Source organism: Podarcis pityusensis (genome assembly GCF_964106645.2).
Source record: "Podarcis pityusensis genome assembly, chromosome: 3".
Taxonomy (NCBI): Eukaryota; Metazoa; Chordata; class Lepidosauria; order Squamata; family Lacertidae; genus Podarcis; species Podarcis pityusensis.
In genome coordinates, this window is record NC_138026.1 from 47,533,497 (window position 1) to 47,552,226 (window position 18,730).

Consider the following 18,730-nt stretch of genomic DNA (forward strand, 5'->3'; position numbering starts at 1 on the left):
ATAGGATGTTTTTTTCATTCTGCTACTGCAAATAGAGAGGGTCACAGGGCTATGCCCTGCAAATGGGAATTTTCTGCCATCACTCCTGCCCTGTGGATCGCTCTTCCCTCTGCCAAGTGTGCAGCATCCTTCATCAGTTGCTTCAGTTGTCTCCTAAAGACATCTTTTTTGTGTGTGCTCAGGATTTCCTATAAAACCTGACCCTGTTATTGCTAAATTCCTGTTTTCCTACATTTTAAAATAACAATATTGCTGTTTTATGTTGTGTTCATCATACTGTCTTATTGCTTTATGTTGTCTTTTTGCACATCGTTGGAGGTTTCAAAATATTAAGCGGTTTAGAAATGCTTTTCAGTTCATTAACGCTAGTCTCCCTGGATGGTAGGATCATGCCATGGGGAGGGACCCAAAGGCCAAGTAATCCAGTCCCAGAACTATCCAATTCCTTGCCAAGGGTTGAACTGAGTGGGTCGGGAGAGGGTACCAGGGTACATTTCAAGAGCAGCTTTCAGGAGATGACATGGATGGGAATCTGTTTTCCAGAAGGAAGAGAAAGGAGGGTCAATGCAAGCATAATCCGCTTCCACAGGGCTTGCCCTGTGCGTCTCTTACAGCAAAATACTGAAACACACACGTAGTACTGTAGCCTCTTAAAAACAAACCGATTTTTCTGTGTGAAAGACTCTCTCTGGGAATATTTCGCTTAGAAGGGGATATCTCTCTCTCCCTTCCCTCCTTAATATCTCCTGCTAAAGAAGGGCTATTTATTGGCGAGATCTTGCCTCTTAAGCTTCGCGAGGGCGCTTGGCGCTGGCTTCCCTCCCTCAGGAAACGAGTAACTAATTGCTCCGTGTGTCCCCCCCCCCTTGGCGACGGAGTGAGCGCCCCGGGGACTCATCAGCGCCCGCTCCGGGGTCGATTAAGCTGCAAGTCACAGCCGGCAGCCCGAGCCCAGCGGCTCTCCGGGCGCGCCGCCTCTTTCCCGCAGCCACAATGGTTTCTTTGACTATTTATCGACGCCGCACAACAAGGCTGCTGTTTGCTCAGTCAACAGGAGCCTTTTCAGCTGCGAGAGAGCTGCGAAGGCGAAGCCTCGGCTGCCGTCGGGGCTCTTCGTTCCCTCCGCGTTCCAGCACGCTTGCTAGCTCTGCCAGTTTCAAGGATCACCTCTCTGTGGAGAGGAGGCAAAAGGTCTCTCAGGAGAGGCGAGCGGGAGATGCAGAACTTGCAGCCGCCCGCAAGGCTCACCTGAGAGAGAGGAGAGTTGCCAGAGAATCCCCCTGGTGTAGAGAGGCGGGTTCCCTCGGAGCTGTCCAATCAGAAGGCAATTCCCTGGATGGGAATTGCCGGTTGGCAAGCAAGAGGGGCGGGCGAGGAAGGGCCAATAGGCGAGGCTTGAGCTGCGGCTGCCGCAGGCCGAGCGCAGAGGACAGCTTGGGGATTTCCACGACGGTCTTTTAATGGAAGGCGGACCTCAAGGCTAGGCAGGGGGGAGACACCGCTCATTTCCTATAAACAGTGAAGGAGAGGGGGGAATTCCTTGGAGCGAGGTGAGGTGTGCCACCTACAGCTTCTGACCCACAAGTGGGGGGCGGGGGTTATGTGTGACGGCAGATTGTGTAGTTAGTTAGTGGGGAGTGGGTGGGTGGTGGCGGTGATGAGGTTCAGTTGGCCAATCGGAAAAAACCCCCGAGCCATTGTGCAGAATAGCACTGCCTGCCCGTCAAAGAGGCGTTTGAACGCACATTACAGACCGGAGGAAGGTAGATCTTGCTAATAAGCTATTAAATGTCACTAGTCCTCATGATTCTCTGTATGCAACCACACATGCACACCCCCGAGGCTCTTCCCCTATTTCCCCCCATTTCTTCAGCTGCTGCCAGGGAGCTTTTCCATCGCATCCAAAGAGTTGTCAACCCCAAGCGTCTCAGGCGCAAACTCAACAGGTCTTTGTTCTTCATCGGCGCCGTTTTAACGCCCTCCTCTGAGCGTCCACCTCGCTGTGTGCCTAGTAGGATGTGGTAGCAGGAATGTAAAAGGTGGTGGGCACCAGGACGTGCTTTTAAATGGGGGGAGCGGCTTCATTCACGCAAGGTGGTGGCGAAAAGGCCCGATCCTGCGCTGCTTAGGACACTCATTTCCCTTCAGATTTGGGAACGAAAACTATGCGGCGCGCGGGTTGGAGAAAGTTGAGAGCGGTCGTCGGGTCAGAGCACAGTTACTTTGAGGTATTGTGATCCAAGTCCCACTGCCTTCGAGGGAGACACCTCCTGTTTCCTGCGCCGTGTTGTCTGGAGGAAGCCACATCCTTGAGAATCCCGGGGGTTAATCCGTTGGGTGACAGAAGCGCACTCTGCCCAGGCCTCGAGGCGCACTCTTCGTTTCATAGCAGAATGCCGCCGGCCTGAACTGAAGACCTGGGCTGCTCGAGGGCAAACCGGGGTCTTTAAAAGAGACCGGCGATCGACGGGTCGCTCTTACAAAGAAAGTGTGTGGGATCCGGGGCCCTTGGGAGAGGCGGATCCGCTGCGGAGTGGGGTTTGGGTGGGAGCAGAGACGGCTTGGGCAGGCTTTAAAGCAGACTCCGTCCTTTTGCCCTTTGCTCTGCGGCCGGCTTCGCCTCCTGACGGCTCCAGCCTTGGGCTTGGGGGTGCCCAGGAAGGCAGCGGGGAAAAGCGGCGCTGCGCCTTTAACGGGCTCTGCGCGGAGCTCCCGGCAGGAGGCGTGTCTCTCGCTCTAGCTCGCTCGCTCGCTCGCCCGCCTGCCTCGGCTCGGCTGCCTCGGCTGCGGCTCTCCAGTGAGCTCGGCGCGCCGCCTCGGCTCCTCAGCCCCAGAGCCCCGTCCAAAGCCAGCTCCGCTGACTTTTCTCCTCCCCGGCCGCCCTGGGCAGCAGCGGACAAGGTAAGGAGACCTCCCCGATCTGCCCTGGGACGCCAAAACACCCATCTCCCGCTTTGTGTGTGTAGCTAGATCTCTGGGCTTAGAGATACTTCACAGACGAATTATTTCATTTTATTGAGGATTGGGACGCGAGGCGCCACAAAAAGAGCGAAGGGGACGCAGCAGCACCTCGAAGCGATCGGGATGGGTGGGTGGGTGGATGGATGGATGGGAGGGAGCGGGCGGGCACTTCTGGGCGCTGCCCGGATCTCTCTCCCCAGCACAGCGAGGCAGGCGGGCGAGAAGATAGACGGGGCGAGCAGAAACTCCGACGGAAGGAGCATCTGTCTTCCTTTCGAGCCACATCTTTCATCCCGGTGTTTATCTCATTCATCTCTTAAGGCAGTTGGGTCTCCCCCTCTCTCAATGCCAGGCTAAGAGCTCACTTACTTTGCAGCAAGTTCAACGGGAATCAGTAGGGCTCCCAATGAAACGTGGCTAGGAGGACGGAGATGCAACTTTGCTTGCTTGCCTATCCATCGCCTCCACTCGCGCTTTGGCAAGGGGGTCGTACACTTCTCCCCACCCCCCACCCCCCACCCCGCACTCAAAACTGGTCTTTCGCAACAGCCTGTGGTACCGCGGGAAGCTTCCCGCTGCCTTTTCCTAAGCGGAGAGGCTCTCCCTTCCTCCGGAGCTTCGGAGGGGAGTCTCCGAGGTTTCCAAAAACGGAGCTTGAGGCGGTGCGATTCTGCTTCTGCTTCTTTTCCGTGCCCACCCTGATCCGAAAGCTTTTCTTCTCCATAGCAACGACGTGTGTCTGTTTATAATACATCAAATCGCCCAGTTGGAAAGGGGTGGGGGGAAGGAAGAAAGATATACATACACAGAGAGAGACTTGTCATTTAACCAGGGAGCTTAGGGTGCCATCCGCAGCCCATGGGTACTGTGAATGGCACAACTCCCATTTGCCTAGCCCTGGGGAATGCCTCGGAGTTGTACCCTTTGGTCGTGGAGTCCACAGAGCCATGCTAATTTCAAGGGGGCTTTCTTAAGTCGGTGGGTTGCAGTTTTTTGGGTGTCAAAGAAAAAGAGATGCCGGTTCTTTTGCCACCCCCGATTCGCAAGTCGATTAAGCCCAAGGGCTTGAAACCGATTCCCAGTCCGAGCTAGCACCCAGCAGCTACGTTGAAGAACTTGAGTGGAAACCAATGGGGACTCGGTTGGCTTCAGTCCAGGCACTTCGCCTTGTCTAGGCTGTATATGTGCCAACCGGCCCCCAGCTGGCTGAGAGCCAGGCATTCCTGTTTAATTGATTTGTAGATCGGGGTTTTAGACTGCCAGGACAACAGTCCTATTCCCCAGCCTCCTCCTGATGATCTAAGAACGAACCGGGACAAGCAAAACCGGCTTCCTTAGTGCAAACTCTCCTTAAAGGCCGAATTGCCCCTTCCCCGAGGAAATCGCCCTTAGACAGAAACGTGCCTTTGTGTAATTAGTAATGGTTGTAAAATGCAATAGAAAAAAAATAGAGGGAGGCAAAGAATGAAGGCTAAAGGAAAGCTTTTTAAATTCCTTTAAACTTTGTGAAGTGAAAGCCTAGTTGGGGTGGGTGGGGAAAAGACATCAGGAGGAGGTGGCGGAGGTGGAGGAGTGATATATGGACCAAATCATAAATGTTTGCATTCGCTGGTTGAAAATATGCTCAGATGTGCACCGCTGTGAAGTCCAAAAAGTGCCTGAACAAGTAAATCTATCATATCCTCGGCTCCTTAATTAGGATGCACGTCTCTTCGGCAGCTAAAAAATTAATTACCACCTTAAAATCCCATTAATCATCGGCGCAGCAGAAACAGGACTGTGAATCTGGGCTCCGCTAATAACCGGCAACCGGGGAACCTCTTGCTTTAGTGGCTGCTGGTGGGAGTGAAAGAGTGGGCCGGGATGTGTTTTCTGAACTGATAATATCAACATTCATTTGAGTGCTTTGGCAAAGGGCGCGCGGGGAGGTGGGGGCAGAGGGAGGCCCAGCTTAGCCTACTATGAGCTTAGCTCAGCAAAGCTGCAAGAGATGTCTGCGCGCGCGCACACACACACACGGAATGCTGGTCAGGTGTTGCAAAAAACCCACCCGGGCCTTTCTTCAGAACAGCAGGATGAGAAATCTGATGGGAGCTGGCAGAACTAAAAGGCCTGTTTGTTGGAGTAGGGCTGCTTGTGGGGAATAGAAGTTCAAGAGTCAACATTTGTCAAAGGCCCTGTCTAAATTCACTGAGAGCTTTCAAACAGTGAGGGGGAAATTGAATTTTCCAAGGCCCTTCTCCCAATCCCTAGAACCAGATGGCAGACGAAATCACCTTGACCTGCAGCTAGGAAGCCTCTCCGCACCCCCAGCCAAGCTTTCAAATCTCCTTCCAGTAGAAAGAGTATTTTTAAAGAAACCTCATGTAGGGGAAGCAGATTAGTGAATGTACAATTAATGCCAATGAAACTCTTAGCTTATTCAGAAATACTGCATCAGAAGAATTGCTTTATTATCCAGGGCATGCGTTTTTAGATTGGTTTCATATTATTCGCCATCCAGCTTTCCCTGCTTGATATATGTATTTTCATTTCCACTTCACCTGCGCTGTGACCTTGGATAGCGAAAAGATGTTCCTGCTAGACAACGTATGGCGAAGAGGTAGAGTAAATCAAGACGCACAACAGGAAATTGAGTATTTAAAGCTCCCCTTCCCCAGCAACTCTCTGGTGGTGAAGGGCGGGGTCGCAGTTAAATAGGTTCCAGGGAACCACTGTCAGAAAAGAGACATATTAACAGGCCAAGTCATAATCAGCTTTCTCGGCGAAATGCCATAAAATCAAAGCTCTTAAACCTTGGGACTATGTTGAGGAAAATGCCAAGGGGGAAACTCTGGGTACTTCTGGTGTGTGTGTTTAATTAATAATGAACAGTGTTGTTAATAGATAGATAGATAGATAGATAGATGTTGGTAAATAAAGACTGAAATGCCAGCTGCAGCCTTACTTAGCAAAGGGCGATGGAGATGGTAATTTCCAAAGCCGAAATTAATTATATATTTCAGAAAAGGCCTGACTCCTCAGGGAGCAATTCGAAACCATTACAGTCAACCAGCCATTAGCCATTCACATTGGTGGGAGGTGGTTTTCTGCCCTAAATGTGGCCAGTCGATTTTTCTGTACTTTCTAAACAGTTGGTGGACCAAAGACATGCATTGTGGTATAACTGTGCATTGAAGAACAGAGATCGGGAGGGCTGGCGGGTTTGGGTTTTTTATAGCACACTGAAAGGAAGTGAGTTTTCATAAAATATAGGTAAGACAATCAAAACAGTCGAGGATAATCAAGGCAGAGACTGCATTGAATTATTTGAACTATGCAGTCAGATTGCAGGTTTAAAATATTTTGCTTGTCTCTTTGTTTTGAAGCCTTGGGAGGGGGATAATTTATTTTCCTGTCCAAATGGACAGGAAAATGCATACACGCTGCTATGCATAGATATAAGCGCCTCGTTGCCAAATCCATTAAAGGAGTGTGGTGCTGTCCGTGGTGCTGAAAAGGAGAGGGACCGTTTCTTCTACTAAATTTCTTCAGTACAAGTTCGGTAGCTGTCCGTGGTGGTGGTGATACCTTTCTGCTTCACAAGCATCAGACAAGGGTTGGAGGCGAAGACGAACGTTGCAAGATTTTAAAAAATTGCAATATCTTATTTCGATGTTTCTCTGGTTGGATGACAATGCGGCAAACCTCCTAAAATGCAGGTGACTGGGAGGAAGAGGTGGGGAAGGAAACAAGATGAATAAAACCTTCCGCTTTAACAAGAGATTCCCTCTCAAGTCTAGTATTAGCTGATATGTAAGCCAAAGGTTACAGTAGAAATGGTAAACGCTTTAAAAATAAAATAAAAGAGCAGCTTTAAATCCTGAACTTGTATAGTTTTCAGTGATTCAATGTCTTCATGTCTAGAGACACCTGATAGGCTTTATATCAGTTCCTTAAAGTATGAAGACACTTCTTAATACTCTCAGAAACTGGGTTGCACACTCTCTTATTCAGTTGATCTTGCTCCAAGTAAAGCAAATGAGCAGCAAATCCAGGAAACAGGCTATCTCAAAGGCACGTTTGCCGGCGAGATATTCCAACTGCACACTGAAGGAGTCGCTAGATATCCTTGTTTTCAGCATTAGGTACGTCTTCCTCCCTGCAAGTGCTCCAGGATAGTCAGATCGTTTGATTGAATTGCCTGCTAGACTGCAGAAGTAGCCATTCATGATACTTGTTTTTGACACAGGAGTTAGATTTCCATCTTTAAAAAACGAACCCAAAAAACCTAGCGATGTTTAGTTATCCCTTAGTAGCAGGTAGGTTTCAGTCGGCACTTTGAAGTAAACGTGTGCAGAGGAATGTCAGTGCCTGTAACAATAGAAAGTTACTCGGATTTGCTATCCATCCTATAGCGCGAGCTTCTGGACAGTCACAGGTCCAAATTAAAATAGATGCATTAAGGCTGCAATTCTATTCAGACTTCTCTGGGAGTAAGTCCCGGTAGATCAGTGAGTAGGATCGGAAGTAAGAAACAGACTCTATATTTCTTGATACAGTTGGAACTAGAGAACTTGGTCCTAGATCCAATTGCATAAATAGTCAGTTTTCCCGCAGGTATAGGTGTATGCTTCACTTAAATATGATCTCGGCCGTCTTGATTGATAGAATTTTAGACATTCTACTGCATTAAAGTGGGCTAGCCTCCAAACAGAAGATTAATCTCCATTCATTTTTGTATGGCGATAATAGGAATGATCTCCCCCACCCTGTCTCACGTAGTTAGTAGTCTGATTCATGGAAGACTTTCCATTAGGGCTATATAAAATGCAGGCTTCTCCTCTACCAATGTGTTTTAATGACTCCTCAAAGGTTCAAATCCCCACTTTTTAACTTTTTTTAAAACCTCCCTCCTTGTGTAGAAAATAAGGGAGGGGGAATCTGCCACCATTGACACTAGTGAATAAATATTTTAATGGGTGGTGGTGGTAGTGAGTAGTTAAAGCAAAGTGATTGAAACGATAGCTACTTAAGAAGGCAAATATCTTCTGCTCCAGCTAAGGCTACAAACTGCACACCACTTACACTGGCACAAGCCCAGTCCTTATATATCAGTGGTACTACTCGGGAGTAAATAGTTTGGGAACTGGGAAACACAAAGCTTTCATTTCAACAGACTGTATATTCCAGTTGTGTTGTAAGTACTGTTCCCCCCCCCAAAGGGGAGGCATTTAAAAACTGAGAGCCTTCACAATGCTATTAGCCAGATATTTTTAAAAATGAGGGACGTCTCGAAAAAATAATCCATATCTCATTCACTCATTATTATTTCTGGGTGCACAGTGTAGGTCCTTCAGCGGAGTATAAATTTTTAATCCTAACAATTCCTGTCCTAACGTAGATGTTTAGTGAGTCAGTGATCAAGTTACTATTGAAGGAAATGAGCATTTGATGGGCATAAACAGTAGAAAGTGAATGAGAATGTCCGGACATATGGAAAGAAGAAAAACCTGTTTGTGGATATGTTTTGAAACAATAATAACGTCATCGCCCCCACCCCCAGCTCTTAAACGAAGTGCTGTCTCCCCAGCCAGCCATTCAAAAATTAATACTGATAATATCTGTCTCTCTCACCCAAAGGCTGCAATTCTAACTCCACTTACCTGGGAGTAAGCCCTACTGAAATCAGTGGGGATTACTTCTGAGTAGCCATGGTTAGGATTGCAGCATGCAATTTGGTTGTATTGAAACAGGTCCGCAGCCAGTTCAAGACTTTGTCCTTAGTCCCCCTGTAGCTCTGTTGGGGCTGTGCTGACGGACCATTGTCCAGACTGGGGGCTTGGGCTCAGAGGAGCCAGCATTGTGAACACCTGGAGCTGAACCAGGCACCAACTCAGCCACATTCTTTTTGGGTTTAACTAGGGCTACGAGCCTGGTGCGTGTCAATCTCCTTCCATGGGCGTTCTGCCCAATAACTCCCGGGGCTTCAGATCGGACACCCAGACGGAGTCTGAGACCTCCTTCTGCTCCTTTCCCAGAACACGGCTGGAGCTTATTGGAAGAGAGCCATCAGAATGTTAGGCACGTCATGCAGCCAAGTAATAATAATAATAATAATAATAATAATAATAATAATAATAATTTCCAAGAGGCGATGGGATCGGTTGCATAAGAGGCCCGGGGAAGGCTTGTGTGGCTGGCAGCCTTAAGGCAAGACGAGCTCTCTCGCTTTCTCGCACTTCATCTTGGCTGCGCGTCAGAAGCCGTGCAGCAGTGCAGCAGAAGGGGAGCCCAACGGCCAGGCGAGTGCCCGCCTCTCGCTCGGCAGCGGTTTCGCAAGCTCGGGTTGCCGATTGATTCTCTCTCTCTCTCTCTCTCTCTCTCTCTCTCTCTCTCTCCCCCACCCGCTCCTCGTCTTTCTCTCCCCCCCCCCCCCAATCTCTTCTCGCCTGCCTCCTAGGTTCGCCCGACTGGCCACGGCGCCTGCCTATGCCTGCCCGTGTGTGCGCGCTCGGGTGCGCGTGTGTGCGTGTGTGTGTTTGGATTTCTCGAGGATCCTCTCCCCGCCCCGCGCTCAGCCCGACGACCATGGATGTCCCACCATTCCTTGCAGTTGAAGGTTGCTCCTTGGCGCAGTGAATGAAGATCATGCAGGGATTGCTAATGGCTTTGGGAAGCGGAGAGCCTCTCCCTTCGGTGTGACCATGCCGTGATCGCGTCTCCGGGCCAAACACTTCCGCTGCTCCGCAAGCTCGTGGAAACCGACCGCAGCGGCGGGGCTGGTGGCGGCTGCTGGTGGCGGCGGCGGCGCTGCTGGGGGGGACAAAAAGCGGACGCTTGAAGCGAAGGGGGCCAAGAGGAAAAGCGGCGCGTGTGTGCGTAGGAAACACCATGAAGATTATTTCCCCGATTCTAACTCATCCAGTCTTCAGAGGCACCATTCGGCTCCTGCTTTGCTTACTGTGGATTGGATATTCCCAAGGAACCACGCATGTGTTGAGATTCGGTAAGGCGGCTTTCCCTCCCTCCCCCCACCCCCCGTAACGTTTGCTGGCATCTCTATGTTTCCCGAGGATTTTGCCAAGGAAGGAGGGGGCAGGTTGAAAGGAGCGGGGAAACGCGGGTGGGTGGGTGATGGAGCTACTTCCGGGCTAACACGAGTATGTTTTTGTCTCCTCCCGATTGTATTAAGGCGCCAACTCCAGCCTTCGCCTTCGCCTTCGCCTTCTTTCCCCAGCGGCTGCAAAGCAGAGCGCGGTCGCCCCGGTCTCGATAATCCTAGGGAATTGACTAGCGCCCGCCCCAACCAAGGCGGGTCTGGGCTGGTCTTAAACCCAGCTTGCTTTGTTGCTGCCTCTTTTGGAGTTGCCACAGTGCGGGTGGGAAGCCTCTGGGTCTGGAGGGCCGTTGCTGTGTTCATAGTTGGCAGTTGCCACAAATGCCACCCCCATCCTCACCCCGGCAGTCTCTGCCCACAGAGATGCCAAATGACAGGGCAAGGTTGCTGACCACAGCCCTGGAAGGAAGGTCTCTTCGGCGCTGTGTCTCCTTTAACGTTTGTTTACTAGCAGTTAAGGGGCCTTTGAATTAGAAGGGATCAGGCCGTTTGATAACAGAGGAAATTAGGAAACTGCTTTTCAGGTTCTAGCCCCCACCCTTGACCCCCTCAAATGATCAGCGAACTGGGAGCTGGTAACGATTTCTTCGTTGACTCAGAGAGTGCGATCCATGCACCACGCAAGCCAAATGTCCTGCTTTTAAAGAAGCGTGATTGATACCACCCACATCCCATCCAAATCAATGGGGTAGCTTCCACTGAGAATGATCTTCGAGCACACCCGTTTACTCGCGAGTAGGTGGCCGCAAGGCGGGTTGTGGATCACGGGGTGAAGTTTCTTGCCCTCAACACGCCACTCGTGTTCCATGGGGGTTGGTAGAGTGTTTTCCGAGTGAGTGATTGAAGGATCGTGGCCAAAGAAACTCTCGAAGTTTCAGGAGCGTGCCGGAGATTCAGAAGCCACCACTGAATCTTAGACTTGCTCCCCGACAGTTCTTCTCCTTTATATGCTGTCCTTTAACCATCTTTGTGGACCCCCAAAATGTGGACTGTCAGGGTAGAGGAGAAAGGTGTCCACCAGCCACGCTGCAAGGTCAGGGTTTTGTTGTGAATCTCCCAGAGCAACGTTGTCCGAGGAAAGTTATTCCAAAGTTAGCCGAGAATTAAAGCAGACAAAGAGCAGGAAGCAGCGAACCTTGCAGGTGTTTACGACCCAGTCCTAGAGTGTGTGTAATCCCATTGAAGCCAATGCTGAACTGAACAGTTCTGGCTTTCATGCCGTGGCGTTTGACCAAAGTACTAGTGAGATATGGATGAGGCTTGGGGCAGGGGAGGGTGGCGAGAGCGCGGGGAGTTGCTGTCCCAAGCGAGAGGCGTCCTTAATTTCCCATAGAAGCAATCCTTCTCTCCAACCATCATTAAACATTTCCACTCCGGTGGAGTCCCTAGGGACTCTTTGGTTTCGCTTGTTTAAAACCGGAGGAAATAAATCTGGGTGTCGTAAGAGAAGTCGGTCCTGATTCCAAAAGCAGCGGGTTGGTATTGATCAGCTGTGCTGGATTCTGAGTCGCCCCCCCCCCCGCAGTGATTCTTAAAGTACGTTGCTCTTAGCAACCATCTTCAGGAATGCCTAGATTCCTTTGAATAAAGCTCAAGATGGTCCGGGGGGGTGGGGTGGGTTGAACTTCAGGGAAGTCTGACCTGTAGCTCGTTGAAAGCAGTGGGGAGCTGTCTGTTGTTTGTGACAGGAGGCACGAGTCCCTGGTTATGACCGAACGGTGGGATCCACTGGGCTGTGAAAGTCAATGCGCTGTTCCTTACGCCTTTCCCAAAAGATGCTCTCCGAGTGAATGGAAGGTGCCTTGCCCGGGAATTCCCCCTCGGTGCTAGCTTGTTCCAATGAAACATTGACTTAGAAGAACGTTGTTGATCGATCAGACAGTAGAGGTGACGCCCCCTCTTTCTAAAGGCACACGTAGACTCTGGGCACCTATCAATCCCTCTAGAGTTTAGACGGCAAGGAATATACTACTTCCAAAGTAACGGCCCAATTGTGCACTGACATACTTGGATTAGAACCATGTAATCCCACTGAGTCAAATGTGTGTGTGTCTGAAATCAGTTTAAATCCCATTGCTTCATTTTAACAGGATTGTGGAACAGGTTGGTACTCTCACTTCCCAAACTATTTTCTGCTTCCTCCCAAAAGCAATCTGCTAGGACTGAAGACCGCGTGTAGGTTTAGAATCGCAGAGTTTATCGTTCGTCCCGTCTTCCGTCCCCCCCGCCAGCTAAGCAGTTACATTTTATTGGAGGGAGGGAGCAAAGGTTGCGTGAGATGCGAGGCCTTTGATTGCCAGCTGTGTCCGTCGCCTAATGTTGCCAGGAAATGCCTGATGGCTTTTATCGAGGCATTCCAGTGTGTGTTGGGGGTGGTATGCGTGTAGACGCATAACTCGGAGAGATGATGGAAAACAGAAATAATTGGGGGTTAGCTGAGCGACAAGGAGCTGGATTCTGAGATCCTCAACCGCTGTTGTACCGGCTCCCGCTTTCTAGCTCCTCTCTGGAACCAGAAGGGAATCAAGAACCAGCAAAAAACCCCGCACCCTCTTCACCTCTTGCTACGGTGATTGGCATTTCCCGCGGGGTATCCGTCCCTTTCCGTGTTGCCTCTTTTACGCGCGAAAGTTTAGGTGGATCACAATCTGTGAGAAGCTGTTGCTACCTGGTAATTAACGCTCCATCAGAGGCGTTCAACCAGTTCGGGCCCAGCAAGGCCAAGCGATATAATGGAAGAGCTTGCCTGGGTCGCTGACTCCGTTTGCTGGAGCTCATTATGATGGCACAACAAGCAAACGACCAAGTTTGTGGCGGGCGGCCTCTGCACAAATGTATTATCTAGCGACACGCAGGCAAGTTTCTTACTTTACAGTCTGCCCGAAGGGAGAGAGACCTAAAAAAAGGGCTTCAATGGAGATTCCTGGGCTTTTGTGTTCTGGACTTTGCACAGTGAGAGGAGAGGCCGATAAGAGGGTCATTGCAGGAGCCTTGCTGCAGATTTCAGTGAAAATCTCGCATTGACGCTCCCTGTGTTAAACAAATAAGGTGGAAATCGGAAGCATAGATTTTTATTTTTATTGCGTCGGATGCAGAAATGTTCTGTTGGGGCATAGCTATGGGGGCCTGCGTACCCGTATCTCAAAGGACTTCCACTGATTTTATAAATCTAAGCTTTTGGAAGGTCTTTTCCTTCCACAATGTGCTAAGGAATACATTTACTTAACATTGATCTGTCCAATAATTACTCATCACAGAAGGACGCTTAGTGAGGAGCTCCACTGCCTTCAACACACTAGGATATCGTTTCAGTACCACGGTCAGTTCCCGGAGTTTCTGATCGTCCTGGTCTCTGCTCTCCTTTGAGCACCTCGCTATGGAAAAGTTGTTTTGTTCATCCAGCTTCTTGTTATGTGGATTTGCAGTTCTACAAACTGTATATCTTAATGAATTCTATATTCTTGAGTCTTTGGGCCATAGTAGTTTAACTTCTGGAAGAAATTTCCTTTTGAAATCAGTGGGACGCCAAACCTAAACATATATTTACTGCCTGTTTCTTATTTGGTGTACACACAATCACATTTTTAGATCAGCTTTGGCATTTTCTATTATACTACAGTATTTAAGGATGTACTTATACCTAGCACATGGTCAAATGGCCCTCAAAGATAGCTTACAAAGAATAATGGATTAATCAATAGTTGAAAGCATGGCATAGAGTAGAGCAGTCAAACAGGAGCCCTTGCTGTAATATTGCCCTCTGAGAGTACTGTTATTGGGGAGCAGAGTGCTCTTGCACTTATGTCCTGCTTGTAGGCTTCTCACAGGCACCTGGTTGGCTACTGTGAGAGCAGGATACTAGGCTAGATGGGCCATTGGCTTGGTCCAGAAGGCTCTTCTCATGTTATTGTGAGTATACTCATGTGGAGACTGAGCCCTTTGATGGTGTGGAGCAGTAACTGGGGGAAGGAGAAAGCCTTTCTCCACCCCAGCAAGCTAACCAATCAGGTTTCTTTATTCCTGAGGAGACCGTTTCCTGCCCTTCCCTGGGAGCTGCAGCTTTTTCCAACTGAATGACTACTCTGTGTGTTAAGCTCAATCAAATTTCTTCAGAACCTAGTAGCAAGTTGTTGTCATGCAGCCATACTATTAATTTTCTAAAATACAAACTGCATACAAGGAGATAAACAATTCATGCTATTCTGTAGTATGAGGTTACCATGCTGGGGATATTCATTGGGCCTTTCTGTCTGCTTTTTGTAAATATATGCAAAAAATTAAGGGTAGCCTAAAGATCAGAGGAGTGTGAAGCCTTGTAATTTTTTTAGCACAAGGACTTCATAACCTTCAATTCCATGCTGGTTGTGACTTATGCATTCTCTTTACTCTGAAGAAGCCTTGAGATCCAGTTGAGACCTCAGATGTAGCCTTTAGGGATTCAGCTAGTTAACATTACTTTAATCCAAATGCTAATTATCTTTGAATGCATACTATATTTAAGACTTGAAGATGCAGTTTGCTGGAAAATTTCCCCACGCCCAGCCTACAGTCCTCAGACTCATGATTCCTACTGCCTTCAATGGGCGTCAGAATAAGTGATATATAGATTGCAGACACAAAATGTTGCATGGCATCTTTATGTTTTCTTAATCCCTCATCTTCATCCTTCTTTGAATGGCATAATATTGGCAACTGAAGGCCATTTTTCTTGTCAAAAAGAGACAGTAGGACTTTGTATCGTGTGGTTTCTCAGGGTCTTGAGATGCATGTTTGTATCAAGAGTGTTTTACTAAACTCTGATCCTAGTCAGGTCCCTAGAGTCAAATTTCTACTTTAATTTATTACACTTTCTGGAAAATAATGGTACAGACACAGTCCTTTTGAGTAAGAAAGTAAAAAGCAAAGGAAGAAAGGAAATCGCCATTTTTGCTCACCACTTTTTGTTGCTTAGGTGTCCCTTCAACATTATGCAGTTTCTGGCTTTGTATCTACAGGGGTGCCCTTTAAGTGTTCAGGTTGGGAAATGGGGAGAGGAAAGACAAGCTCCATGCCATCTCCATGTTTTATGGTGTTATTGCTTAGGAGCACTCATATCCCTGGGTATGTCTTAGACACCATCAAAAATACTCTTTAAACACTCATATTTAATTTTAAATATATCAATGAGAAGGCTTTTGAAACTTGCTGTTTAATTGCTTCTCTCACCCCTGCCACTCTGCTGAAACTTAAAATGGTACTCCTGAATATCTACTCTGAGATACACGAACAAATTCTGTCAATGTTTCATCCCATTTGGCTGTATCAGCCAAAGAAGGACATACTTGCTCTTGCAGAACTATAAAATGAGGAGCTATAATTAGTAAGGTGGAAACAATTAGAACACTAAGAGATATAGCCCCCAAGCTAGACATTTTGGACTACAACTCCCATCAGCCCCAGCAAAATGGCCTGGGATGATGAGAGTTGGAGGCAGATCCACACCACACACTTAAATCACATTCAGTGCACATTTGACCATATTCCTTTCCCCAAAGAATCCTGGGAAGTGTAGTTTCACTCTCATAGAACTGTAATTCCCAGTTACCAGGACTCTTTGGGGAAAACCATGTCCTTTAAACTCACGAAGAAGAGGACTACTGATGGCTGCTAGCCATGATGGTTCTGCTCTGCTTTCTCAGCTGGAGGTGACAATGCTTCTGAATACCTGGAAACCACAGGAAGGGAGAGTGCTCATGTGCTCAAATCCAGAATTACTGGTTTCCTGCAGACATCTTGTTAGCCATTGTGAGAACAAGATGCTGGAGCAGATGGGCCATTGGCCTGTCCCAGCAAGCTATTCTTATGTTCTTAAACATACGTTGAATGTGCTTTGAAAGAATAGTGTAGAATTGCCCGTAGTCAAAAGCAGGGCAGTCCAACACTTGGCCCTCAAGGCCTTTCTCAGTGACCCTTGACAACATTTTATCTCCACCCCCCCCCCGCCAACCGCATCCCTCATACTGCCTTCCCAAAGGAGGCACTGGCTTTGGGAAGGAGGCATGAGGGCTCTAACAGGTCCTAGAGTCCTCCTTCCCAAATCCTAGTTAGTGCTTTCCCAGCTTTGGGAAGGAGTTAGGAGAGTTTTAGAAGCCATTGCCTTGTGCCTCCTTCCCAAAGCCTCCCTTAGGGAGGCCTCACTCTGGGAAGGCAACATGAGAGCTTGGAGAGGGGGGCATGAAATTTTGGCCTCACTACCCCTGCACACACAACAAGGCAGTGTGTGGCTCATGGGTTCTGTGTCAAAGTACTCTTGCAGTCCACTTGGTATGAAAAGTTGGACCACTCTAGGAGTATCTGGGTGGGAAAGGCTTAGTAAAACCTTGAGTGACCTCTGGGGGCAGCAGCTAAGTGAAGACTCTTTGGAGAGAAAGAGAGAACAATGACATTCCTGTGATTTAATTCCAATTTTAGTGATGGTGAGCTGTAAGTGTTAAATATGCCTGTTGCTTTCTTCAGGTTGTGTAAAAGCAATCAGGGATGAAAATGGCTATGCAGACAGCCTGAATTAAATCTCACCTTCTATTCCTAGCTTCCCATGATGGGAAGTAAAGCACAGCTAGGGCTTTTGCATGGAATGGTCCACTAATGCTCTTACTAATGGAGATTTAATGATAGGGTATTGACAGCTGGATGATTGTTTTTGCAAGGCCATTATTATAGTAACAGGGGGCCAAAAAGGAGGGCATTGAGACAATCCATGTCTTTTTCAGGGTCTCTTTCTGTGCTGGAATTGTGTCTTTTACTTGACTGTGCCCACAGCAGGCAGTGCTCTTTCCAACTGATTACTCTCTTTCTGGAAAAAAATATATTCTTTGCTGCTCTTTCAGTCAGTCGTCCAAGTAGGAAAGTAAAGTCAAACTGAATTATGCATTAATGCATTGAACTTGGAGAGATCACCACGACTTTCCCCGTTTTTTCTGCAGGTGCTTAAACTGTGCTGGAGGATATTTGTATGGCAAGAGAGTAGCTCTGAGATTTTCAGAGAGATGTGAAAGAGGCTGGGTAGTTTTGCAGCCTCTATGGAACTGAGAGTGAGGGTATTTTCTTCCCTGCTTGTTTGTTTGTTTATCGGGAGCTGGGGAAAAAAGTTCACTTGCTGAGGGCAAGAGGCCCTTCTGTGTGCATTAACTAGGTATTTAAACTCAGTCTTCAGCAGGAACACCAAAAAAAAAAAAAAGAGGGGGAAATATCTTTAGAGGAAAGCTAAGGTTAAGAGTCTCTCGAAGGAAGGAAGGAATGCACAGCATTGTTATTGACTGGTCCAGATTAAAGAGCAGAGAGGAAGATTTCAATTTGATAACGTCACAGCCCTTCCTGTTTTTCTTTGGCGCTTGTGCCGACAATTTTGTAAGGTAATTAAATTGGCTGATTGAAGTCACAGTGGTCATGGCGTGATAAAGACCATTTGGATTTAATGGAATTTAAAAACAACGGTGCGCAGCACACAACTCTTACCGAACAAGAATTTTAATGACCCATTCATGGTGCTGACTAAATAGAATGTCCTGGACAAGTTTAATTGAAAGGGCAAACCCGATTAGGTGTATGCAGTCTTTATGGCCGGAGATAGGGGAATTAAAATTACCCTTTTTAAAAGACTCATTAATGCATTATCAAGATTTAAGGCCAGTCAAATAAGCTTTCTTCTAAGGGGTAATCTTTGGAGGTTCCCCCGGTCCTTACCACTCCACATTTAAAGCCAAGCAACTTGTGTAAGGATGTCCTATTGATCAGAAATATAAGACAGATTTTGTTGTTGCTGTTCGTTATTGGCTGCTTTTGGTTTGTGGAAATCACGGAGAGTTCAATTAACGCTATCAATATAAATTTGAGTGGTGAGTAATGTGCTCTCTGCTAGTGGAGATAAGGAATTTGCAAATAGATTTATTTGGTGGATTCCAAGCTTGAAAGATTTCCCATTTTACACTCTGCTTTAGTTCTCTGCAAAACTGCTCTCCCTCCCATCACCCGCAATAAGCTAGAGAAGCCTTTTTTCCTCTGTGGTTTAATCTTCCCTGCCCTAAAATATCTCACAATGGAGGTATTGCTAGATGCTCCATCAATGACGCAAAAATAAAATAAGGTAAACTGAGGAGCCTGATGTTTCCATTCTCATCCATTTTCAAGACTGTATGCAATCCCATTAAAGATGTGGTGCTGTCCCACATGTTAGGAGATTAGAGGAAATGCCATGCATATCATTATGTAGTCACACTTCCATAACTGGGGGATAAAAAGGCCAGCCAGTTAAAGTGGGGTCATCATTCTGTGCATCCCAAAGTACATGGATCTTCCTAATTTCGCCATCATCAGAATGTAGCTACATGGCCACGCATGGAGCTAAGTGATGATGGAATGGCATATCTGTGCCCAAATGTAGAATATTATATGGAATCTAGTATTTTTGAGCACCATGTGATAACGCTGGATGACATATATAACATGATGATTCTTGTATCTGCTTCTAAATGAGTTACATGAGGAAAGGCAGCCCATGTATTTTATTGGAGTGGTAGCAAACTTCTGAGCTTCAAAATTATGCAGAAGTAAACAATCTTTCAAGTCCAGGGCTTTGCTGCTCAGCACAAAAATACTTGGGGTATTTGCCTAGTTGACTATGGCTTGGTGCCA

General features: G+C 47.7%; 1 protein-coding gene across 4 annotated transcripts in view; it reads left to right on the top strand.

Moving 5' to 3' along the window:
* The first annotated feature begins 2,673 nt into the window (after positions 1 to 2,673).
* Positions 2,674 to 18,730, top strand: part of GRIK2 (glutamate ionotropic receptor kainate type subunit 2) — a 441,474-nt gene continuing 425,417 nt past the window's right edge. Inside the window, exons 1-2 of one of the 4 annotated variants that reach the window (XM_080999936.1) lie at positions 2,674 to 2,901; positions 9,404 to 9,949. In XM_080999936.1, coding sequence (XP_080856062.1) covers positions 9,835 to 9,949 — 115 coding nt within the window. In that variant the 5' untranslated portion in view covers positions 2,674 to 2,901; positions 9,404 to 9,834. The remainder of the gene's footprint in view (positions 2,902 to 9,403; positions 9,950 to 18,730) is intronic. The other 3 variants (XM_080999933.1, XM_080999935.1, XM_080999934.1) reach the window with 3 other exon arrangements.